Source organism: Myotis yumanensis, unplaced genomic scaffold (genome assembly GCF_028538775.1).
Source record: "Myotis yumanensis isolate MYYU_CA2020_CCGP unplaced genomic scaffold, mMyoYum1.0.hap1 SCAF_3, whole genome shotgun sequence".
Taxonomy (NCBI): Eukaryota; Metazoa; Chordata; class Mammalia; order Chiroptera; family Vespertilionidae; genus Myotis; species Myotis yumanensis.
Genome location: NW_027223754.1, coordinates 81,892,683 through 81,919,425, shown reverse-complemented (window position 1 = coordinate 81,919,425; position 26,743 = coordinate 81,892,683). Strand labels below are relative to the sequence as shown.

The following is a 26,743-nucleotide window of genomic DNA, read 5'->3' as shown; positions in this document are numbered from 1 at the left end:
GTGTGTGTGTGTGTGTATGTGTGCGTGAAGTGAGTATGTGTGTGAAATGAGTGTGTGTGTATATGTCTGTAAGTGGATGTGTGAAATGAGTGTGAGTTTGTGTGTGTGTTTATTTTCCCCCTGCTAAGGATAAGCTATGGCTACAATTTTTTTTCTAATCTTTCTTCTTTGGGAAAAAGCATATTGGCCTCCTAGGTATGAAGAGGTAGGTAGCATATCCAGTAATATTCATTGTGCCCAGCTTCTCTCCACCTTGATACCTGAAACATAACATCTAATGAAAATGTATAGAGAGGTTTAAGAGATTGCCAAAACTAAACATGAGAAATATTGTTAGGAGGTCAAGTCCTATGCACATATTTGTTTTTGTTCTTCAGAACAGAGAGTAAATTTAGAAGGGCACCTTGGCATGTCACCTCAGGAAACAAGCATTCAGATATTATTTAACTTTCAGGTATTTCCCTTTTGATAGTGTTTTTTCAAAGTGTTATGTAACAGCTTTTATTGAGTGCCACTGTGTGCCAGGCATTGCGTTAGGTACTGCAGATTCAGAGAAAAAATAAGACATATTTCTCCTCCCAGAGGAATAGAAGAGAATATCAGAGTGTATCACATGCAGTAAACATTTTTCATTAAATTTTTGGTTCAGTTAAAAATACACACATATGCATTTGTGTATCCTGTATTTCAGTGTATTAAAGCTTATTTTTTATTGTAGAAAATAAAGTTTGGAAACAAACATAGCTATTAAAGGCAATAAAATGTATAGGTTCTATAGCAGATATTTGTGGAAGACACTGAAGGGGTGTCATCAGGTTACTGGAGAGGTCAAGCAAGATTCCTTAGGAGGTGGCCTTCGAGCTGGGTCTTGAAACCTGAGTTGGCGATAACTAACCCAGCTGGGTGTTAGGGCAGGGATTGCAAATCTTCCCTGTGGCAGTCTAGGCCTAACCTTATGTGATTCTGGTAAGTACTTTGTCCTGCGATGGATGGATTCTCCCCAGAGCTTGGCCTGCGAGGGAGGAACAGAGACCATTCATTCTCTCTGCAGCCCAAGGTGAGAAAAATATACTTTAGATAACAGCTTCAGCTACACACCTGGGACCCATACCTCCAACTTTGCACACATGCGCACACACTAATGCAATTACATGCAGCAGTTTAGAAGACGGTGCTGTGTTCTAGTGTCAGCACCCGTTACATTTATAGAAACTTCTAGGAATGCGTAATCAAATTAGTGTATTATGAATATGACGCTATAAAAACCCAAGAAAAGCTCTCTCGGTGAATGAACTTCTATGTGTGATTAGTTTAAGATGCTGCATTTTTAATGATTCGGAGTCTTATTTTTATTTTGGTCATTCATTTCAGTTTATCTTGAATACCTATTATACGCTAGGTACCATGTTAGCCGCTGTACATATAAATATGAGAAAGACCCAGCCATTCCCTAAAAGAGCGTAGAGGCTGATGGGGAGACAGGACAGGTAGTAAATGCTCTGGTAGTGATGGTGTGAAGTAACAACGGAAGACAGACCTGGGGAATCAGAACAGGCTTCCCAGAGGAGCTGATCATCGGTTTGAGTCTTGATGAGTATGAGTATGTGGGAGTTAGTAGACAGAGAGGCAGGGAAAGGCTCTAATGTGACAGGGACCTGTGTGGGAGCTCGGGGAACCCCTCGTGCGTGGCAGGCCACAGGAGAGGCAAATGATGATCAACAGTAAAAAGGAGCACTGTACTGGGAGGGAGGGATTTCAAAGCCACAATATTAAAATACAATTATCCTATTAAAAGTACATCAGCAATTTCAGAAAACTCTTGTTTCCCATAGCAGCACGTTAATTACATTCTTTGGGCCTGAACTATTAACTTAGTCAACCAAATATACGTCCTTGGTCTTACAAAGCAACTAGGAGCCTCCACATGAACTGACTCCCTGCTAGCATCAAGGCACGTCTTTGGGATATAGCAACAGTGTGAGAGCCAATTGTGCACATTTCTTTCTAACTCAGTGTTAGCGAACTCATTGTTGGCAGCTTGAAATCCATCATGGTATTTACACCACAGAAATGAGCAAATACTACAAAGCATGACTTTCTTTTTTGTCCTGGAGGGCGGCATGTTAACAATTTGCCAGCACGCCACTGGACATTCTCTTCCTTTTATACTCCCAGCTGAGACATCACCCCTTGCCTTTTGCTTTTCTCCTCAAAGGCAGCCTGGAGAAGCCATGACATGCCTCTCCACTCTGTTCTGTGTCCTTCCCATGAAGTGTTTGAAGTTGATTACCTTCCGTTATACCAGTGGTTCTCAACCTTCTGGCCCTTTGAATACAGTTCCTCATGTTGTGACCCCAACCATGAAATTATTTTCGTTGCTACTTCATAACTGTAATGTTGCTACTGTTATGAATCATAATGTAAATATCTGATATGCAGGATGGTCTTAGGCGACCCCTGTGAAAGGGTCATTTGACCGCCAAAGGGGTCGCGACCCACAGGTTGAGAACCACTGCGTTATACCCTTTCTGAACACTTGGAGTGCGGGAAACGAGTTAAGTCGGCTCGCGTGAATTGCGCGTACTCCGCGGGAGCCGTCTTTAACTCGGTTCATATAGATTTGCGGTGGAGTGCGGGAAACGTGTAAACTCGGGCCGATTGTAACTGCGTATTACCAAATATTTGTTTGTAATCCACCCTTTTGGTGGATGGAACAAAACCAAAAGACAGAGCCATCTTATATTTTGGCGGGAAATTCACCCGCACTCCAAGTGTGAAGTTTGCTGCAGCTCTAGCAGTAGAGGAATGGAACTAAAAGACCGATGCACATGGTATCAGCTGCCGTCTTTTTTGCCCCCTTTGATTTCAGGCTGAAGGAGATCCAAATGAGTGAATATGATGCCACAACTTACGAAAGGTTCTCAGGGGCTGTCCGAAGGCAGGTGCACTCCCTCCGGATCATCCTGGATAATTTACAGGTAATCTTCCATTTATGGGCCAAGAAAATAATCTGGGCCTAAAGCTGAACTGATCCCAGAACTATTGGAGGAAATTATCCAAACCCTAATCAACCAATCAGGAAAAAATTAATGCCAAAATGTTTGCATAAAGCTGTAGGCCATTCCATGGCTTCTTAGTTGAATTCTCCAAGGAAAAAGAGTTGATCTCACTTTCTCCTTGTCCAGGAAGCAGTAACTTGACCAGCAACCCCAGAAGACATCATACATCCTGATTCCCCACATAGAAGACCTGTTTGTACCTCACTTCTACTAGGAATTCACAGATAGAACTCTCTTTCTAGAAATCACTTCACTGTCATTGACTGGAGAGACAGAGGAGCATTTTGGATCTTCCATGCTATACTTCTCTATGCCTCCTGGCTTCTCCTTCCCCTGCCCTCCCCTTGCTCCCATATTGCCTACTTTTTTTGCAGTTTACAAATTGGTTGCCCCAGAACTATTGTTATTTCCCCTAAATATTGCTATTTCAACATTGCTATTTTCCCTAAAAATATCAATTAAGATGCTTCAATATTTCCTAAGCAAAGATATTTGGACATTTCAGGGGAAAGGGGGGGGGGGGGGTGGAAGCTTCTCCATGACATGCTTCTCCACTCTACTCTGGAACCTTCTTTGTCCTTTCCATGCAATGTTTGAAGTCGCTTACCTTCAGTTATACCCTTTTCCTCTTTGGTTCTTGTTTGTAATTGTTCTTTATGGGGAGGGAGTATTTTTTTATTATTTGCTAAGTATTGGAGGTTAGAAGTTCTCTGATGCAGTTTTAATCCACCATCTTAACTCAAAACCTTGGGAAAGCCTAATTTTTTTTTAAAAAGATCTAAACTGCATCAGGAGATTAGGAAAAATTCTATCATTTCCAAGAGGAAAGGAAGAGGAAAGATCTTTATAATTAACTAAATTCCTAATTTCAAACTCTGGGGACTGTAAGAATTAAGACATTTGCTCTTTTAAGAAAATCCATATGCATACAGTTATTTAGGATAAAACAGCATAAGGTTTTGTATAAACTGTGTGAAGACATGAACTATGTATACAATCGAATGGTTGAATTTTCTTCTATAGTCACCTACATGACAAGTGCTATTGCTCTGGGCTTGAGGGCAACCGCTAGGTGGGCTCTGAGCACCAGGGCAAGACAATAGGTAAATAAGAGCCAAAATGATGAGGGTAGTGGGACATGGTGCTTGTTCTAAGGCTGAAGAATGAATGTAGTTCATTCATTCATTTCTTAAGTTCTTCATGCACAACAGGCATTGGGGCTAGGAAAATAAAATATAGGCTCTGCCTTCAAAGAAGGAACTTAAGGAAGACAAATAAGCAAACGTCTTCCTAAATTCTGTAGAGAAGTATGTGCACAATGCTGTGGGATGAATGAGGAAAGCCTTCTTGGAGAATGTCATGCTTCAGTTCACTCTTGAAAGATGCTAAGGAATTTCCCAAGTGCTTGAGAGTCGGAACATTCCAGAAAAGGCACAGTGTGTGCGAGTGCAGGTTGTTCAGGGTGACTAAGGAGACGTGTGTTAGGTGGGAGGCAATGGCAGGGGAGAAGGCTGGTGAAGTCGTGGGGACCAGATCATGAATAGCCCTGGATGCTGTGAGAACAGGCAAATTACATTGGATTTTACCCTGTGGACAAATGAGCCATTAGAGGATTCACAGTATTAGAAATGGATGCAGGAATACATTTGGAATTGAGGGGATCAGAATCCTCATCTGGTATTAGTAAATGTCTAGATTGGCATTTATTGGGTAGCATGCTACAGTTACTTTTACAAACACCATCCCCAGATCAACCCTTTTAAATAGGTGATTGCATTTACAAGATCAGCTACAGGAAGAGAAGTCAGACCTAACACTGTGACTTCCTATAGCAGACGGAGAGTTAACAGTCAGGAAGGACTTCTGCTAAGCATACAGGGATGAGAACCATGTGAGAAAACAGTGTCCAGTTCTGCTTTCAGAGAGATGAAAGAAAACTGGAATGGACTCAAGGAAAAGCAACCAATAAGATTAAATAGATAGCAAACAAGAAACTGGCACTGATAAAAATATGTAAAGGGATTGGGGTTAATAACTTTCTGAATATTCTTAGATAGAGTTAACTATTTCAGGAAGGTATTTATTCCCTTCTTTCCTAGAAATCTGAGGAAGAAAACATAGGCTTTAATAATAGCAAGAAAGAGTTCAATATATAAGAAAGGGAATAAAAGTGATTTAATTCTTGAAAGAGTATCTAAGATGCATCTAGAAATCTTTACAAATAAACTAGTGATCATTTTAATAATACTAAGCATTTATTGAGCAGTTACCATGTGCCAGTCCTCATGTATCAGAATCATCATCATCATCATCATCATCATCATCATTATCATCATCAATTTGTGGCTAATAGTGCCAGCTTTGGAGCTGGATAGCCTGGGTTCTGTAAAATGGGAATTACAAAGAAAAGGGCAATTAGGAAGATGTACTCAGAAGATATGTGTGAACCATTTCAAACAGTGCCTGGCATATAGCATTCTCTACAGAATTAGCTTCGTCATAACGCTCATTATACTCCCTAGTATTCATGAGCATGGACTGCCAGGCAGGCACCCAATCAGGTACTTTACATCCATTGTGCCAGTTAATCCTTACAATAACTGGTAATGGTTATTTTCTACATTTGATAGATAAGGAAACTGAAACATATAGTCATCTCATTTTTCACAGTCTTATGAAATATAGATACTTTGTTCCCACTTTATAATGAGGGAGTTGAGGATTAGAAAGACGTGGCTAGTGAAGCAAGTGACTGAGCCCAAAGCTCAGGTCCTTTTTATCTGCTAGGTCTCTATTATCTTCCAACTCTACAATTCCGTAAAAAGTATAATTCTTGCATACACTCACAAGACATTTTGTATCGTTATCTAGATGCCAACACAGCCATTTCAAGTGTTTTTATTTTTAATCCACAGAGGTGTTTTTCTCAGGTAGGCCATCCAGGCCTCAATTTAGAGAGATAGTATTTGTTAAAAACACAGTACTGGCCAGAACAGACAGGGCCTCATCTGGAATATAAATCTTTAGATTGTAACCAAAATGAGAAGGTTTTGACTCGGTCCCATTTTTGCCATCTTCTGCCAGTCCTGTGTGTCTCTGATCGACTAATCACTTCCAGCTGTTTGGGGTTGCTGTAATCCCAGTAACCATGGGTGTTTCCTTGGTGACCAGTACAAAGTCTGGCCAGGCACTAGCAAATCATCACTGGAGATGACTTTCCAAAGCGCAACGTTAGGCCCACGCAGTGACCGGGGGCTGGAACAGGAAATGTTCCACCCAGTGACCATCTGCTTCAACACATGCCTCTGTTGCAGTACCTCATTCTTCTCAATTAAGAAAGCTCTCACCAGTGGCCTTCCTTTGCTTCTTGACTGGATTCTCTATGGAATATCAGAGGCTTGGTTATTGGACCTTTTATGAATCAGCAGCAAGAATTTTCTCATTAGAATAGTAGAGTCTATAATAATTTCTTATACTTGATTCAGAATCTGAATGTCTAATTCCAGCATTCCCTAACAAAATAAAATATTCATTCCTACAAAAAGCCATATCATTTCTTCAATGTTTTTCTGATCTACAGTCAGTAATTTCATTCTCAGGCTAAACTAAATTATCCTTTCTCTGATTGCTTTGGCTAGCATGATAGCACCAGGAACCAACAATTACGTTTCTTGCTTTTCCTTTTGTGCTTCAAAATGAGCTTGTGTTCAGATAAAAGGTGTTTTTGAACACTGACATGTGACATACACTGTTCATGGGCCTGAGGGCACAAAGATTAGTAAGATATTATCCCTGACCTCAAGAAGGTTATAGTCTCGAGGGGTGGGGAAGATGGGCACCTAGACAGAGTATTTGTTTAATATGGTAGGTGTCCAGGTTGAGGGATGCATAGAATGCAGTGCAAGTCCAGAGGAAAGGGAGGCTAGGATAGATTTTGAAGGAAAGGATACGTGAACTGAGTTTTGAAGGGCACATGAGTATTAATAAGAGGGTGGAAACAGTGCCTTAATAGTGGACACAGCATAGGCAAAGGTATGACACTGTGGTCTCAGGTGTGAGCTGATGGCCCATCTCGTATGTGAGCAGGATGCCATCCAGTGTGGGTGCCAGTCAAGGAACTTCGACCTTATTCTGAATCCTCACTTTGCTAATATGTAAAGATGGAAAGCATTTCCCCATTTCTTTATTTAGTCTCCAATAACCGTGTCTCATCTTATAGACACTTATTGAATACTTTGCCTAATGGTTCTTGCCTTTGACAACTGACCTAGGGAAGAAATCACAGGTGTAGCTAAAAGAAGACACAATATGGCAAGTACCACAGAAAGGTTTTATACAAAGTGCTATGGTTAAGTAGACACGTGAACAAGCAATTTCTAAGCTGGACAGTTGGGGAGAAACTCACAAAGGACGTGTCGTTTGAGCTGGACCGTGAAGGATGAGCATCAGTTGAGGTGGCCAGAATTTTTTTCAATTGATCATGGATGAATACTTTTATAAAATAAAATAGAAATGAATTACTGAAAAAAATGATATAAAAATAACGTACAAAATACAAGCCCATATTATTTAATACCAGATTCAACAAACATAAAATTGCGTTGTCAAATTGTAATACAAGTTTCTAAATGCTTACTGTCAATTTCTGTTACTTATTTAATCATGGATCAGTAACAAGTGTTCACACACCAAAGGCAGTGTGGATGACTCTGGTCTAGATAGAAGAAACCTGTAAGCAGAGGACTGAGACTTAGATAAGGCTGCTTGGAGAAGGGACAACTGTCCAAGTGACTAGAGTTTTGGGATGGGCGTGGGGGCATAGTAGGTAATGGGAGAGAAGACTAGAGAGAAGGTGACTCCCCATTGATGTCTGTATTTGTACGGTCGTCTTTATAAAGGGACAGCCAAAGTCAAGAGAGATATGTTGACTAAGGTGAGAGTATAAAGCCAAGAGAGAGGAAAGGTGAAGACAAACATGACTGGGAACACCTGCCTCTCGAGAAAGCAGTGAAATTCCAGTTCCTCCTTAGCACGTGAATGGCTTGTCGCTCAGCACATGGCATCAGTGGCCATGAGCGGACAACTTCAGCTGAGCACAGGCTAGAAATATAGTCCTGGGTTCCAGGCTGTTTGAGCACAGGCACCTAATTCCATCTTTGTTGGATGACCGTTAAAATTATTAAAACAGTAAAAAGCTATAAACAGTGAAAACCCGTATGACAGAAGAAATTAGGGAAGAGTACCGGTGACGTACAAGAAGCTAAAGAAGTTTCACTATATATAATGTAATGAGCCCCATAAGAATGACAGCAAGAAAGACAGCTCGAAACCTTCCTCAGAAATAGCATACCAGCGAGTAAGTGCATGAGACCAATGGGATCACATTAACATCCCTGACTTGGAGAGGCAGGGAGTCAAGAGAAAGCCTGGAGCTGGTGAGAAGCAGGTCACTCGACCTCCATGTCCTGACTGCCAAGCAGCAGCACTGAAAGCAGCAGCCTTGGGAAACGGGTGGGTGGGTCTAGGTTTTATGCAGTGGCTACGACAAGCAGAAAGCTGGAAGGGGAATAACACTGGGAAAGGGCCAGACCAGCCTCCATTTACACTTGGCTGGACAACCAGGTCAGGTAAATGCCAAATGACCCACGGCAGTGGCCTCACCACACAAGTCAGAAACGATGTGGAGATGAGGCTCTCACGCGGTGCTGCTCCACAGTTCCAGCTCCTTCCCCGCCGAGGCCTGAGCTAGTGGTGTAGATTTAGTTCAACTGCTAACATCAGTTTAAAATCTTCAAGGAAGAATTCTAACAGAGTGGCGAGTACGTGCAACCAAGAAGAATGTATCTAATCTGTTCCTGAATAGTTTAGTGCAGCCATCTCATCATTCAAGAACAAGGACACCAGAAAAGGAAGTAAGATGGGATCCATGAAATCATTCTGCAGGGAGGCAGACTAGGAAGGATTCAAGATGGAGAGGAAGAAGATGCTGCTGGACTAGAATATTTCTTCAGAAAACACCAGATTTTTCAAAAACATCTGCTTTGTGTTCTCAAAATTCAAAGAATCTTGAAGTATAAGAAATAAGACATGGGTTTAAAAGGATTTGGCTAAGAAGCCAGCAGAAATAATAAAGGAGATGAATGTAATAAGGAAATGTCGTAAGAAAACTAAAAATGCAATTCCAAAACTGAAATCTACATTACACGTAGAAAGAACAGATCAATTCAGTCTTAAATCTAAGTACTAACATGAATGGAAAACTTGAATTGTTGTTCCAGATTGTGGAAAAATAAAGAGGTAAAAGCCATAAGAAAGCTGATCAATCAAAATAGAACAGAGAGCTAACAGACAGAGCTGTGAGCCTCCCCAGTAAATAGGACAGTACTTGGCACATGGTAAGTGCTCAGTGCCCCATAAATGTATGCTAAATGGACCAATGATATTCCAAAAGGACACATAACAATAATCAGAATCATAACTAAAGAAAACTGTACTGGGCTGAAGACAGGCCTGAGTCTATGGGTCAAAGACTTTACTGAGGAGCAGGCAAATTAATGAAAAGGGATAAGCACCTCGCCACAGCTTTCGGGAATTTTAACATTTCAGAACAAAGAAAATATTTTAAAAACAACAACATACAAGCAGGCAAGAAAACAAGCTATTATTACAGAAAAAAAATTAATCTTACATTAGTTCTCCCTGAAACATTGAATGCCAGAAGCTAGTAAAACACCATCTACAGGATTTGGGGGTTTGGGGTAGGAGAAAAGAATTGTGACCCAAGAATTCTATACTCAGCCAAAGTACAAAGGTGACAGAAAGACATTTTCACATAATCAGAGATTTAAAATGTATGTCACTTAAGTACCCCTTTTGAAAATACTTTGAACTAAATATGTATATAGACATGTGCACACACACATATATGCACATATGTATAAATATTCTAGTCAATTAAGAGGGGAATCAAAATTCTTTAAGAATGGGAAACTTGTGTTATAAAAGGATTAGCAGTGAGCATTGGAAAAATTAAACACAAAATAGAATCAGGTCTAAATAATTGTGATAAATATGTGTGTGTGTGTTTTATTGCTTTGAGGGAAAGAGAGGGAGAGAAAGAGAGACTCGTTGTTTCACTTATTTATGCATTCATTGCTTCTTGCATGTGCCCTGACTGGGGATCAAACCCACAACCTTGGTGTATTGAGATGAGGCTCTAACCAAATGAGTTACCCAGCCAGGGCTTAAAGAAAACTCAAATATCAAGAGTATTGTTTTTTAAAAGTACAGAATTTAAAATATAGTGAATCATAATAATAAACGGCCAAGAGGCATCACAACCAAAACGATCAAATGACCCAGGAGGTGCATGGAGCACCTCTCAGCCATGACGACCTAACAGCCCACTGGGCCCGCGTCCCACCTGGCGCAGCGGGAGTCAGTCTGGGTCCCATGTCCCGCCAGGCATGGCGGAAGTCAGTCTAGGTCCCACATCCCGCCTGGCGCGGCCAGCAGGAGTCAGTCTGGGTCCCACAGACGTGGTGGGTCTGGGTCTCGCGCAACATCGCGTGCTGGGCCTCTAGTTAAATAATAAAAAACAGGGCCTAAATTGTCACATTATCTCAAAAATTAAACAAAAATCAAGAAGTTGATATAGGCTGGCCAGCATGGTTCAGTGGTTGAGCATCAACCTATGAACGAGGAGGTCACAGTTTGATTCTGGGTCAGGGCACATGCCCGGGTTGTGGGCTTGATCCCCAGTGTGGGGCATGCAGGAGGCAGCTGATCAATGCTGAATTGATGTTTCTATCTCTCTATTCCTCTTCCTTCCACCCTGAAATCAATAAAAATGTGTATTTTTTAAAAGAAATTGATATAGAGGAGAAACAAAAGGAAGCAAAAAGTGTGATAATTTATGTTATGATGAAAGAGACAAATACACTTTCATTCCTAAAAGTAATTACAGAAATAAAAGTTCAATCAGGCTTTTTAAAAACAATCATGCTGGTATTTTTAAATGTATTTCTTACACATACAACATGTTTTTATAAATATTCCTCTGATTATTGTGTGGAAAGGGGAATGTCAGGTGCAGAGTTGAAGCAGGGGGACCTGTTAGGAGCTGTCGCAGTGGTCCATGTGAGCGATGGTTGGGCTAGGGACAGGCATGGCGATGGGAAGAGATGGTCAGATACTGCTGGAAGTTAAGAGGGCTCGCAGGGGACTCGGTGTGAGATGTGTGAGAAGGAGTCAAAGAGGACTCCTCGATATGTGGCCTGAGCAGCTGAAGGAATGGAGTTTGCCTGTTGCGCTTTACTGAGATGAGGAGAACTTGGGGAGAGCAGGGTGAGTGGGAGCCAGGCCTCAGTTTTGAACTGTTACCAGTAAGTATAACAGCCTATTACGTATACACACTGGTGGGTGTAGATCCAGCTTCTTTGAAGCACAAAAGACTTAATTCTTGAAGGTTAGACATGAAATTGTCTTTGTTCATAAAAACTAATTATAAAATAACAATAAATTGTCACTCAAGGTAATAGTTTAATGTCATATCAGTAAAAATTCTTTTAACAAGAATTATCTTTGTTAAATACATGAATCACTGTTTTCCCTTGCAATGAGATGTTACTTCAAGAAACAGGGAAATCTTTAACCTATATCTTCTCTTTTTTTGGTAGTACTATTCACCATTTAGAGCAGTTTGCAATCTAACAGGTATTTAGTAAAATATTTTTACTATGTCAAAATATTGAGAACCACAAAGAAAAATTTTTATTGCCTCCACTGATTTATACTTTGTTATTTTATAAATATTGAACAAAAGTGTGCCTTAATCCAGCTTATCATTTCTATTCGAATGATATAGATTAAAATCATAAAAATTATACATTGGTTGAACATGGAGAAATGTTAAAGTAATGGGAGCTAATGTTTAATAAAAGAATCATTGCTCCCAGGTATCCTCAGACATCTATTTACATTTATTCATCTACCCAACAGGTATTTGGGGGTGTTGTGTGTTTTTTTAATTTAAATATTTGCTTGATGAGGAAGGGGCTTTGATTTTTTAAAATATAAATTTCTATTGATTTCAGAGAGGAAGGGAGAGGGAGCAAGAGATAGAAACATCAAGGATGAGAGAAAATCATTGATTGGCTGCTTCCTGCACACCCCCAACTGGGGATTGAGCCCGCAACTTGGGCATGTGCCCTTGACTGGAATCAAACCTGGGACCCTTCAGTCCGCAGGCCCACACTCTATCTACTGAGCCAAACTGGCTAGGGCTACCCAACAGGTTTTTATTAATAATCATCTACATGCTTTATTCTGTAGAATGTATATGATTTCTGCAAAATTGCTATTTAAGTCTTTCTAATCTCTTTATTAAAGAAATTCTGAAAGAATAATAGAAAATTGGCTTGCTTGTAGAGTATATAGGTAAAGGAAGACTTGATGAACCATAACCCAAATAAGTGAAGACTTAAGATTAATCAGAAAACTTTCAGTGCTGAAATCACAAGGCCTAGTGTCACTAATTGGTTTTTATCTAATTTATTCCTCCTAATGTCCTCACTACTACAGATGTGTTCGTGGGTGGGTGTGTGGATGGGGGGTGGGGAGGGAGTGGGAGGGTGTGTGTGTGTACTTTCTGGTTAACCAGTTATTTACCAGAAAAATGAAATAACTAATACACATCATCCTCTGAGCATTTCAATTAGCCTAAGTGTTCTTTTATTATTTTTACTTTTTAATTGAATTTATTGGGGTGACTGGTTAATAAAATTACATAAGTTTAAGGGGTACAATTCTATAACACATCATCTCTACACTGTATTGTGTTCACCACCCGAAGTCAAATCTCCTTCCATCACTATTTATCCCTTTACCTTCTCCTACCTCCCTCCACCTAGCTTTACATATAATAAATTCTCATTGGTATTAACTTATTATATAACACAAAATGGACATATTTGTGAGAATACTTCATGTAATAAGAATATACAGTAACATGTTTGGGCCTCTGTTATAAGTAAAACCATATATTTACAGAATTTACTGTTTAAAGAAGTATTTTAATGAGTCCCATAAAACACACAATCCAAAATAAAAAATATTTCTATACCAGTCCTCAGTAAACTTTTAAAGAGCTCCCCCTCCAGCTCATTACCTTCAAGAACATTCATTCTGACAGGCTCTTCCTGTTCGGAGTTTCCAAGTTTTGGTGGGCTGGCTACATGATAGATAATAAGTTATCTGCTCATATTTATATGCAAGTTATCTTTTTTTTTAATTTCATAGAGGAAGGGAGAGGGAGAGAGAGAGAGAGAGAGAGAGAGAGAGAGAGAGAGAGAGAGAGAGAAGCATCAATGATAAGAGAGGATCATTGATGGACTGCCTCCTGCATACCCCCTACTGAGGATCAAGCCCGCAGCCCGAGCATGTGCCCTGACTGGAAATTGAACCATTGAACCTCCTGGTTCATTAGTCAATGCTCAACCACTGAGCCACACCAACTGGGCTATATGCAAATTATATATTTGAAAATGAACAAATGGTGCTACTATTATAAAAATGTCTTTGTGCCAATAGTTCTGGATCAGAAGACTAGTACATACTTTAATTCTCAAAGAGAAAAACTGGCTCATGTTCCTGAAAATCTCAGTGACAAGCAGAACTCAAAGTAATTCATTTATCCACAAATAAAAGTACAAGGAAGGGAATATATGATATGCCAACCAGAATGACTAAAAATTTTTTTAAAAAAGAAGAAGCTGTCAATATCAAATGAGGGTGAGGATGTAAGCAAATGAAACCCTCATATACTGCTCACAGGAATGTAAATTAGAAAAAAACACTTTGGAAAAACTGTTTGGGAGTATCTACTAAAGTTGGTCATCTCCAGGATTTCCACCCAACAGAAATACACACATATTTCTGCTCCAAAAGTCATGTTCAGGAATACTCCTGGTGGCAGTATTCATGATAGCCCCGAACTGGATGCAGCACATTTGTGCAATAGATAGATTAATTGTGACAAAATCACAGCATTGAATGTATAGCGCTGAAAGAGAATAAAGTGCTTCTACACACAACAGTGTAGGTAACTCTCACAGGAGCAATGTTGAGCCAAAGAAGCCAGACACAAATGAGTACATGTTGTATGATTCCAGTTTTATGAAGTTCAAAAACAGGCCAGCCTCATCTATGGTGATTAAAATCAGAACAGGGGCTTCCCTATGGAAGTCGAAAAGAGGCCTGGCAGGCTGTGGAGCTGCAGGTGGGCACAAGGGTGTATTCACATTTAAAGTTCATTGAGCTCTGTACTTAAGATTTATGTACTTTATTACAAGTATGTTATACTTAAATTGTAAAAGTTGACCAAAAAAAAAAAGAATAAGAATAAGAAAGGGGTAGCAGATATATTGGAAAAAGCATATCCTTCCCTTACTCTCAGCCTAGATTTTACTGTTTACTTTTATTGGCATACATAATGGAAACAGAGCCTTTAGCTAAAGAATGCCTTAAGGGATGATAATAACATATAGCAAAAGAAGCAACGTCAGCATAAGAAAATTAGTCCCTAAAATCTTTAGGTTTTTTACATGATGGTGGATCCTGAGACGGCAAACAAACAATATTCTAAGGGGAAAGTATTTTATAATTTTGTAACCTGCTTACTAAGAGCAATAATAGGGCCCCTAAAAAGGGCCCATTTTATCATTTTTACTAATTATTAGCAGACACCAAAAGAATAATTCTGCAGTGCTGTTGGGCTGGTTGTTTCACAGACCTTCGCTAGGACATGACTCTTGCTCTTCACCTCTCCTGCCATTTCCCCTCTGCATCCCAAAGATGCACGACCTGTTGTGTGCCTTTAGTCTCCACGCTGACCTGGAATGGATATCAGTAAGGCAGGATTTTGTAAACCTCTCATAAGGAGTATATATTTGTTCCCTTTAGAGTCTTGAAGAGCCGCCTCATGATAAATTAGCTTTGAAAGTGAACTTTGTTGGCCAGTGAGATTTCTATCTCACAAACCTACTGAAGGAATTGAAGAAAAAATTCTCCTGGTAAATGATAAATGCAATAGGTTAGTTTGCCAAATATAGGAATATCCAAAATAGCAAACCACAATTACTCCTGATTGCTTTATTACAGTAGGATCTCTATAAGCATATTTATAGGACATCCACTTAACAATTATATTTAGATAATACTCCTTTTTGATTGGCATAAAGCATGCAATTGTGGTATTCTTTGGCAGACTTAAATTTAAATCTTAGGAGTACAAAACAGCATCATGGAATGCTTTCCTAGATATGACATTTAGTAATTGTATCACTTTTCTTATGGTAACGTGGTCATTTGTTTCTATAGTTTTACTTAGTCCATATGCTTATTAATACTCTTAGGTACTCTTCAAAAATATATATCTGTACTATAAGCATGCATCTGTTGATATAAATAATGAACTCAGCCCCTGCCGGGTGACTCAGTTGTTGGAGAACCATCCCATACACCAAAAGGATGCCAGTTCAATTCTGGGTCAGGGCATATACCTAGGTGTCCAGTTGGATACCCCCTTGTGGTGCATACACATATAGGAGGCAGCTGATCAGTGTTCCTCTCTCACAGCTCTCTCTCTCTCCCCCCTACCTTCTTCTCTCTCTAAAATCAGTGAGCATATCCTTGGGTGTGGAAAAAAATAATCATAATAATGAACTATTTTAAAAATTCTAATGCCCTAAGTGTTTCTAGTATAATTGTTCTTAATATTTCTTAGATCTGGCTCTACCCTGATTTGGAAAACAATATGAATTGCTAAGCAGCTGGCACAGCTGGTGAGGAGGTTTCAGGATCCCCAAAATTCCAAATAATGAAATGTCTGCTGGGTCCTAGGTGTTTTGTGCTTTCTTTTGAATGTGGATGTTAGGACAAAAAGATGAAGTTTGGAAAGCAAAAGCTAGTTTCCTGTAACTAATTTTCCACCAAAGTCTCTCAAAATGCTTATCAATAGCAAACTAGCTTAAAATAAACTGCATTAATATGAATGTCAAAATAAACACGGAATGAACTACTTTCTAAGAAATTCTTTTCCCAATAATTTGTTGCATTTAGCAGATAATTCACTTATTTCTATTATTGAGGAATAGGTTTACTTACTGAAAAAATAAAGTATTTAGCATCCTTAATTTATTTTTTAATATATTTTTATTGATTTCAGAGAGAAAGGTAGAGGGGGAGAGAGAGGGAGAGAGAGAAACATCAATGATGAGAGAGAATCATTAATTGGGTGCCTCCTGCACACCCCCTACTGGGGATCGAGCCCACAACCCAGGCAGGTGCCCTTGACCGGAATCGAACCTGGAACCCTTCAGTCCGCAGGCCAACACTCTATCCACTGAGCCAAACCAGCTAGGGTCTTAATTTATTTTTAGAAGCTTATAAATTAGAGCCAATTCCCAGTTTTTTGATAAAATATTGCTGTGCTTACCATTGTGGTACAATTAGCAAACGGCAAAGGGTTAAAAAAATAATGTGGAAATCCTTCTCTGAATACAGGTGATTTTCATTATTAATTAAATATAGACTGCTACACTTCAATCACACATTCACTGACAGTGGCCCCTCATTTTGAAGATGGGACAATTGAGACCCAGAGAATCTCATTAATTTCCCAAAGGGAGACAAGACTAGAATTCTCATATGCTGAATCCTAATCTGACCCTTTTTCTACCACGATCCCCTCTTTGCCTTAATCACTGCATCCCTGACACAAAAATAGTTTCTGCACAATAAATTTAGTTATATTTATAACTAGATTTTTAAAAAACAGACTTCCTTTTTAGACCAGTTTTAGATTCACAGCAAAATTGAGCATATAGTACAGAGAATTTATATTTATCTCCTGCCCCACACCCCCACACAGGCATAGCCTCCCACATTATCAACATACCCCAATAGAATCGGACACTTGTTACAATTGATGAGCCTAAATTGACTTATTATCACCCAAAGTCCATAGTTTACATTATGATTCACTCTTGGTGGTATACATTCTATGGATTTGGACAAATGTATAATGACATGTATTCATCATTATAGAATCATACAGAGTATTGCACTGCCCTAAAAGTCCTCTGTGCTCCATCCATTCATCCTTCCCCCAACCCCTGGCAACCGTTGTCTTTATACTGTCTCCATAATTTTTCTTTTCCCGGAATATCATATAGGTAGACTCCTACAATATGTAGCTTTTTCAGATTGGCTTCTTTCACTTAATAATATTCATTTAAGTTTCTTCCGTGTCATTTCATGGCTTGAGCGATCATTTCATTTTAGAGCTGAATAATATTCCATTGTCAGGACTTATTCATTCGCCTACTGAAAGGCATCTTAGTTGCTTCCAAGTTTTGACAGTTATGAATAAAGCTCTATAAACATCTATGTGACGGTTTTTGTGTAGACATAAAGTTTCAAGGAGAACAGTTGCTGGGTTGTATGATAAGAATATGTTTGGTTTTGTAAGAAACTGCCAAACTGTCTTTGAAAGTGGCTATAGCATTTTGCATTCCCACCAACAATGAATGAGAGTTCCTGTTGCTCCACATTCTTGCCAGCATTTGGTGTTGCAGTGTTTTGGATTTTGACCATTCTAATACATGTGTAGTGGTATCTGATTCTTATTGCAGTTCCCTAATGACACATGATGTTAAGCATCCTATATAATAAAGAGGTAATATGCAAATTGACCATCACGCCCTCACACAAGATGACCGCCCCATGTGGTCACAAGATGGCTGCCCCCATGTGGTCACAAGATGGCCACCACAAGATGGCCAGCAAGGGAAGGCAGTTGGGGGCAAACAGGCCAGCAGGGGAGGGCAGTTGGGGGCGATTGGGCCAGCCGGGGAGGGCAGTTGGGGGTGACCAGGCCTGCAGGGGAGGGCAATTAGGGATGACCAGGCTGGCAGGGAGTGGTTAGGGGGTAATCAGGCAGGCAGGCAGGCGAGCGGTTGGGAGCCAGCAGTCCTGGATTGTGAGAAGGATGTCCCAGATTGGAGAGGGTGTAGGCTGAGCTGAGGGGCAACCCCCTCCCCCCAGTGCACGAATTTCATGCACTGGGCCTCTAGTCCTATATAATAAAGGGGTAATATGCAAATCAACCCAACAGTGGAACAACAGGTCACTGTGATGCACACTGACCACCACAGGGCAGACACTCAACACAGGAGCTACCCCTTGGTGGTCAGTGCGCTCCTACAGCAGGAGCACCACTGAGCTGACCCACCCATCCAGGTGGCCAACCAGCCTGGAGGCAGCCACTCACTCCCTCAGTAGTCCTGTAGGTCCAATCTCCGGAGAACAGGCCAGGCACTGATGGACCGGTGCCACAGGCACAAACCCGACAATGCCGCTGGCCTCCTAAAAGTCGGCTTTGGGCATTGCAGCTGCTTCCCCTCCCTAGATGCTCTGCAAGGAAGAAACGATATAAAAGTGGCCGCCAGGTAGCTCTTAACAGCCGGCGCGAATGTCCGTGGGACGGATCTCAATCCTGGGCCAGCAAGGGTATCCCACTGCCTGCCCGGAGGGCTGATCATGTCCCCCCCACCTCCCCACCCTACTTGGGACAGGCGCCAGAGGCAGGACTCACGGCTGGCAAGCACTGCTGCAGTGACACAAGCCTCTCCCAATCCGGACTGACTGGGCGCAAGCCCGCAGCAGGTGCAGCAGGCAGGAGTGGCAGGTGGCATTGGACTGCAGGCATTGGACCTAGGGACCCCACCCGTGCATGAATTCATACACTGGGCCTCTGGTCTTTTCATATGCTTCTTTGCCATCTGTATATTTTCTTTGGTAAGGTGTCTCTTCAGATCATTTCCCCATTTTTTTTTATCAAGTTGTTCATTTTCTTATGGTTGAGTTTTAAGAGTTCTTTATATATTTTGGATTAACAGTTTTTTTATCAGTTATGTCCTTTGGAAATATTTTCTCCCAGTCTGTGGCTTGCCTTTTTATTCTCTTGATAATTTTTTTTTTTTTTTTTTAGTAAGATGAAATTTGGTACATATTACATTTTGGGAGGAAAGTAATAGTTGTGTCATCAGTGTGTAGATGAAGAGATCTCAACACTATTTTAGTACTTTGTCTGTAATAGGAAGCCCCTAAAATAGATACTGGCTACCTGAAGCATGGCTTTGTATTTTCAATGACAATGCTGTCGCACTGCCACCTTAGATGAAACAATGATGGAAGTGTGCTTAAATTAATGAGGGCATGGTTGTCCATATTATGTCTCACCTAATAATGATGATGATGATGATGACGATGATGATGATGATGATGATGATGATGATGATGATGATACCAGCTAACATAGATTGCCAGGCTCTTTCTCAACTGATTCCATGTAGTAGTAGCTCACTTAGCAAATAACTCATTAAAGTAGAAACTAGTTCTTTTCATTTTAGAAATGAAGACACTGAAATGCATTCTGGTTAAGTAACTTGTTTGAGGTCAGATATCTGATCACGGTGAAGGGAGGATTAAACCAGTCTGTCTGATTGTAGATAGAGCACATGACCTTAACTACTACTGTTGTTCGCATGCATTAAAGTAATTTGGCTATTCTTTCCACTTCTTAATATAAATACAATTCCTGGCTGTTATAATCCTAGGCCTTGAACAGGACATTATAATCCTTTATCATTTAACTATCATCTTAATCCACCTGGCATAGTTGTAAGTTATTGTGGGAAAATATTGTGTGGAAATACCATTAGATTTCTAAATGTAGATGGTCAGCGAGACGTGGGGCACAGAATGTTCACTACTGTTGTTGTCGGCTGTTCCCATTCGCACTGTAAGTCACAGAGAACTTGAGTAACAGTTTATTTTCCAAAAGGAAGAGTTCTGAAGATCGCATTTTTCCCTCTGCTTGCAGACAATGGTAACAAGTTCGAACTGATTGTTCTGCTACCTAATGAATTTTCTAGGAGTACGGTGACCAAAAGTCTGTAAGAAATGCGTCACTATTGCATTTCCAGATATTGTACATTTCTCAAGGGGTTCATTTGCATACTGTTTTCCCATTAGATGTGCTCTGGGTTCATTTTATCATTCCATTTGTTAAAACAATTTAAATGGAAAAAATCCACACAAAGGGCATTTCTTTGTCAGCAGAGCAGGAATTGGTTCATTTATGAAACTGTTCATGCAGAAGCATTGCTTATTGAAAAGATCCCGAGTGTGTTTCCTGTTATTCACACATAAAGTGTGTTGGGGACCCTGCAGAACTAATTAAAATAAGGATTTGTGTGTGTGTCATTGTAGGCTAGAGGTAAAGAAAGACAGTGGCTCAGACACCAAGCTACTGGGGAACTCGACGATGCCAAGATCATTGATGGGCTGACTGGAGAGAAAACCATCTACAGACGCCGGGGTGATCTGGAGCCACAAGTAAGTGACAGTGATCGAGTCACCTCCGATTCACAGAGCTTGGCCTTCTCTATAGACGGCTGCTTTCTTGAGTTGCTGTCCTTGTCAAAACACCACAAACCCTGAATGTGGCAACCAAGGAAATTGTATTTAAAAAATAGGAAAAAAATTAATATTTTACAGTTTATGATATGATTCAAGATCCCAGCATGAGTCAAGAAATACCAGGCAGGCATACTCAAATTGAGTAATTTAAGAACAGTTAATAAGACTATTTACAAAAGTAAGGGTCGGGTTTAGGAAATCATAAGGAGATAGTGTGGTATCCAACTGCCGAAAGGCCGGAGGATGAGAGCTCACTAGAACCGGGAGGGGCAGCCTGACAGGAGCTATGGCCCTCAGAAGAGGGAGAGCCGTGGGCCGCAGTACAGAAGGGACTGAGGGACCCTCTGATCCGGTGCCTCCCATCAGCAGAGCCCACCTGGACGCCAGCAGCCCAGGGAGAGGCTGGTGCCATCCCTGCCGCTCGGCCCCCAGGATGCAGAGCAGGGGGCGCCAGAGGGAGCTGAGGACCCTTGGAGTCTGAATCCCAGAGGCTCATGCAAATGGAAACACTAGAGTAGTCTTGGTGGTTCTCTATTGCTCTGCTCCTTTAAAGATCTGTGTCCAAACTATGACTGAAGAAAATTTTAGAAAGTGAGCAATTTTCCTTTATATAACTCTAATGTAAATATATGTAAAGCTTTGGATAGTCATAATATTAAACTATTTTCAAAACAGTGGCAATAAGGTGAAACATTGAGTTTCTTGGCGGGCCCTGTGCCTCCCTTTATCCCTGAATGACCAGAACTGTTGAGTAGCCACTGTGAGCTGGGGGAGCGGGGACTGGTAGGGAGAGGGAGTCACTTTCTCCATTTAAAAGTTTATTCAGAGTATCCTTGGGTAACTTGGGGAGTTCTCCTATGTCACTGGTGTGAGTCAACAGCCACTGTCTTTACTGACTCACGGTGGCCAGCAGATGTGTTTAGACACATGTGAAGTTGTGAGTGGCCCTGGAAGCACGCGTGGCACTGCTCTTCCTTCATGCTGACTCCACACATGTTTGAGGAATACGTTTAATTTGTCTCAAACCATTACACTAATACCCACAATATTTTCTTGAAATTACTAACTCTACTCATTAGTTTTCACACACGTCAGCAAATATATAATTACAGAATAGTCTGGAATTTTTCTTCTTCCTTTTTTTTTTCTTGTAAGTAAACTAACAAAATGCTTTCATTTTTTATTCTGAAAATTGCCAGGCATGAGTCCAAAATCAAACTGAAACTCAGGAGAGTTTCACATTTTAATTGACAGTTGTTGCTAAACAGCAGTTATGCCTTTAACTGCCAAGGGAGTAAGGAGAAGTAGTAATTCAGAAACTGGAAGGAAGAGAAGACCGGAAGCTTAGTAAAGACAAAGGCACTGAAGAAAATTCAGGGACACCCCTCTCACAGAACCTGTTTTAGGAATCTGGCATTTTTTGTGTGGACTCTGTGGGAAATGATTTTCAGATCATTACACATCAGGTACAAGTAAAATTCATGAGGGCTTCCACAATGGCTCCATCTTGCTGGAGTAACTGAGTCTGAGGCATGACGTGAAAATGGCATCTTGGGGTTTCTATCTTCCCAGAGTATAGAAACGGCGTCAGCTGCATTAAGGCAGTTTACTAGACTAGGTCAGGTCTTGAAAGGACTGTATATTCCAAAGGAAAATCTTTCCCATATGGCCCGACTACCAGCACAAGTCTGAAATCCCGTTTAATGAAACACAACCTGGAGGTGCCTTTGCCGGGTCAGCCGTGTGCAGCACTGAGCCCAGGGCTCACCTGCCTTCCTCGTGGCTGGTAATCCGGGGCCTGTGTGAGATGCCCAGAACCGCAGCCAGCGATGGTTTTCTGGTTCACAAGACTTCTGTTGTGTCCGCCCTCAGGTGGGAAGCCCCCAACAGAAACCCAAGCGTCTACGCCTGGTGGTGGATGTGTCTGGCAGCATGTACCGCTTTAACGGCGTGGATGGCCGGCTGGAGCGCTCCATGGAGGCTGTGTGTATGGTAATGGAAGCCTTCGAGAGCTATGAAGAGAAGTTCAAGGTAATGGCATGAACTAAGATGGTGGAGGCATTACTTACCATGCCTGCCCAAAAGGCAGCCCCGAGTTAGGGCATGATGATGGATAGGTAGACGCAGGCTCTACCCAGAGCGGACAGAAATCTTCATCTTCCATCAGTTCACATATCAGCATAGAGAACATGAGCCTCTGGTTTTATCTGTTGTAATAATAAAAACATGATAATGCCAGAATTTGACGGAGCACTTACTACAGAAGAAAGCACTGAACTTTACAAGTTGTGTGATGCTAGCCATAATGTTAGCGGGGAGGAGAAAAGCAGGCACTTAGAAGAACCACAAGACGCTTCCCCACATTTCTCAGAGCCGCCTTCCTCATTCCAGTTTCCCCACCCCCATTCTTGCCCATCACCAACCAGGCAGCCTCTGAGGTTTGGGTGCACCTCAAAGTATGCTGTTCCCAGCACAGCTTTGCCTCTCCACTTGGGCGACCGTTACACAGTAACAGGTGTCTCCCCAGCTGACAACGAAGATGGTAACCCTGGGAGATGTGCAGCCTCCATCCAATTGTTCCCATCCTGTTGTTGCTCAGTGTGCTCTGCATCCTCCTGCAGAGTCTGAGCACTGGGAAGGGGTCCCCTGGAGCCGGGTTACTGCCTGAGAGGCACCCATCGATCCTCTCTCACTTTGCAAGCCACAGAGAGCATTCACACTCCAGCCCTTTCCAGAGCAAGTAGCTGTGAATCAGAAGTTCAGGTGAAGGAAATGGTGCATGTGCAGACATGCGTGAGGGGTATACAGTCTGTCCATAGACACGCTAGATTGTATTCTGGATCAGGTATGTCCCTCAGATATCATTGAGCTTAGATCATTATTTGGCTGGACATCCCACCCAGACTTCAGGATTGCTGGGTGTTAGTGGACACAGTGAGAATGGCAAAACCCATCGCCCCATTTACTGTAGGCCAATTTGTGAGGCTCGGAGTCTCCCAGGGCCCCTGGTCTGATGCTCTACATGAGAGATTCCCCTTAGAATTAATGACAGGGAAAAGGAATGCTCTGTGTGGCCAAGCTCTGTAGAGCACAGGATACAAATACAAATAGAGCATGGACTTTCACTGGGGAGTATAGCTTTGTTTCCTTTAAAGAAGTGGAATGCATTTTCCCTGTGACCAGTGAAAACTATGGAACTATTGAAGATTCCCTCTTGGTTTTCATTGCCAGGAAGCTCAGAGCTAAAATCAAAGACCAGCCATGACCCTTTGTTATGTCTTACAGCTTGCAGACCGGTGTTTAGCTTTTCCTTCCTTTGACCCTCCCTCCCTTTAGATATACCTTTTCCTTGATTTTGATATTTTTACTTTTTATGGATTTACATAAAATGTTTATTTTTTAAAATATGTTTTTATTGATTTCAGAGAGAGGAAGGGAGAGGAAAAGTGGTATTTAGGTGAGTGTCTGGAGGGAAGGGGTAGGGGCAGGATAGGGAAGGCATACTCAAGTCCTGTCCTGCAGATGCCTCATCGTGCCCATGGACTTCAGAATTGGGGTCGCCTCACAGGTTTACTGGCGTTTCCTCCTTCCTCAGACAGGAAGCAGACGCAGAAACATTACGGGCTTTTCCCAGTCGGAAGGCTAACTGGAGACAGGGTGGGATGGAGCCCAGGACTCCTCCGTTTCTTTCCCCCCCCTTTTTTTTGTTTTGTTTTGTTTTGTTTTGTTTTGTTTTTAAACTGTCCTCTTTACTTCTCAACTTTTGAAAAATTTTAAACTGACAAAAGAATTGAAAGAAGAGTAAATTAACACCGATATGCCCCCACTTAGATTCACCAATTGTTACTAATTCCCCTCTTTGCTTTGTGTTTCCCTCTAAATATATATACTCAAATATATATACTCAACCCCACACCCTGAGTCATTTGAAAGAAAATTATAAACACCACAATGCTTTACCTCTAAATACTTTATTCTGCTTCTCCTAAGACTAAGGGTATTCTCTAAGCAGCCTCACTACAATGATCACATCTAAGAAACTATCAATAACTTCATAACATCTTCCACTATCTAATCTAAAATTCATTTTCCCAACTATCCCAAAGGTGTCTTTTCTACTTGTTCCCCTCCACACACACACACAACCCAGGATCCAGTCAAAGCCCACCACTTTGTTTTTGGTTGTAATGTCTCGTTAGCCTCTTTCAATCTGGAACAGCCATCACCAAGGCCACTCTGTTTTTCATGAAGGTCACTGTCTCGAGAGTCCAGACCAGTTGTTTGTAGAATGTCCTTCATTCTGGATTTGACCGGCTCTTTTCTAATAGCGCCATTTACCTCGTCCCAGTGTCCCCTGTATCACCGAATCCTAACAGGCTTCCCCCCCACGCCAGATACACTGGGGACATTGCTTAATATTCCCGCCACCCCTGCCAACATATATTTAAGACTTTGAGTGGCCACAGGCCACCCAATCTCTGCTGGGGCTGTCCAGGTCTCCTTTGTAGAGGCTGCAAAGGGGGTGGATTTGGGGCATCTTCTCGGAGACATTTGATGCGTGCACATCAGTGGCAGCATAGCATTCTCCTCTGCTCTGTGTCCTTACATCACATGATCATATTCAACTCATTTCATCCCTCTGTGCTTTCATTTTCTCTTATGAAAGAAACATAAGAACTAGGAATAACTCATGAAGGCATGGAATTTACTCAGCAATATAAAGTGATGCATGAGCAAAAGACAGTTTTAGGAGCTCCTGGTGAAAATGTATATTCCATAACCATGGCCCTGCATGTGGTGTCTCGGAATTCAGAACTGTGCTCTGAGACCCCATCCAGCTCCAGACAGTTCTTCGTCACGTTCCTGCAGTTGTCCCTCTGCCGTGAAGGTGACTAGTCTGAATTTGCTTTGAAACTGTAAGAAGCCACAGTCCTGGCCAGTGATCTGGACTCTGCCGTGAAACCTCTCTCTTGGCCTCTGCTGTGTATTTTGTTTGGCTTGGGCTCAGCTCCTGAGCGCTGGGTCATTATAGTCCAAGAGGCTCATTAGAGTCAGCCCATGTTTTATTCTACCTCAGCATGACCCAGGCCAAGCCACAGGGACCCTGGAGCAGGAGTGACTGAGCAGGAAAGGGAATTCAGTGGCGGGACACATTTCAGAGCCATGGGGGGGTTTTAAAGTTCTTCATAATTGTCCTACCAACGGAATTGAGTTCTCTGGAACAGCATTTACATTAGGTCACTGAAGACAGTAGCAGTATTATTTGCTAATAATCAGCATAAACTCCTCTAATCTTACCATCAGCAGAGTTTTTAAACACGAGAGTGAGTAGAAGGTAACAGTTTGTGAACCATTTTATTTACGTCAGGAAGATTTCTTTCCTTATCTTTATCCCGGTGTGGACTTGTGATTTCTCCACGCCCCTGGGAATGTTTCACCATAATTTTAAATTAGGCCTCTTCCTCAAAAGCTCTTAGTGCCTTAATTTTTTTCTTCAAAGTACTCAATAACACCAAAAGTTAGCTGACTGATTCTGCACAGAACACTCAAGTAGTGACACCAGAAAGCAGATTTATTTAGTTATTGACAACTTGGATTTTTTTGGGGAAAAGTACTCAAATTTATTTATTTATTTATTTATTTTTGTGGAGACATATAAACCATATTCTAAGGCCATGGTTTCCTAGCAGTGTAACAAAGATCCCTGGGAGGGTGGTGGGCAAGGGTGAGTGGCAGCTTCTATTTCTTCCCTCTCCCTCCCCAATTCAGCCCAAACAATTCCACTCATATTGATAGTACCCAGTTTCACAATCTGGGCTTTTGGGCAATATTTCATGTGGAGAAGGAGTTCCACTGCTTAAAAAAATTTTTTTAAGGTAGAAAACCACTATTCTAGCCCTAACCGGTTTGGCTCAGTGGATAGAACGTCGGCCTGCAGACTGAAGGGTCCCAGGTTCGATTCCGGTCAAGAGCATATACCTTGGTTGCAGGCACATCCCCAGTGGGGGGTGTGTAGGAGGCAGCTGATCGATGTTTCTCTTTCATCAATGTTTCTAACTCTCTATCCTTCTCCCTTCCTCTCTGTAAAAAATCAATAAAATATATATATATAAAAGAAAACCACTATTCTAGGGCCAATA

General features: G+C 41.4%; 1 protein-coding gene across 1 annotated transcript in view; it reads left to right on the top strand.

The window, feature by feature from the left end:
• The window catches only part of VWA8 (von Willebrand factor A domain containing 8), a 386,454-nt gene that overhangs the window by 347,510 nt on the left and 12,201 nt on the right, over positions 1–26,743 (top strand). The window contains exons 40-42 of the mRNA XM_070409005.1: positions 2,870–2,978; positions 20,394–20,519; positions 22,476–22,634. Coding sequence (XP_070265106.1) covers positions 2,870–2,978; positions 20,394–20,519; positions 22,476–22,634 — 394 coding nt within the window. The remainder of the gene's footprint in view (positions 1–2,869; positions 2,979–20,393; positions 20,520–22,475; positions 22,635–26,743) is intronic.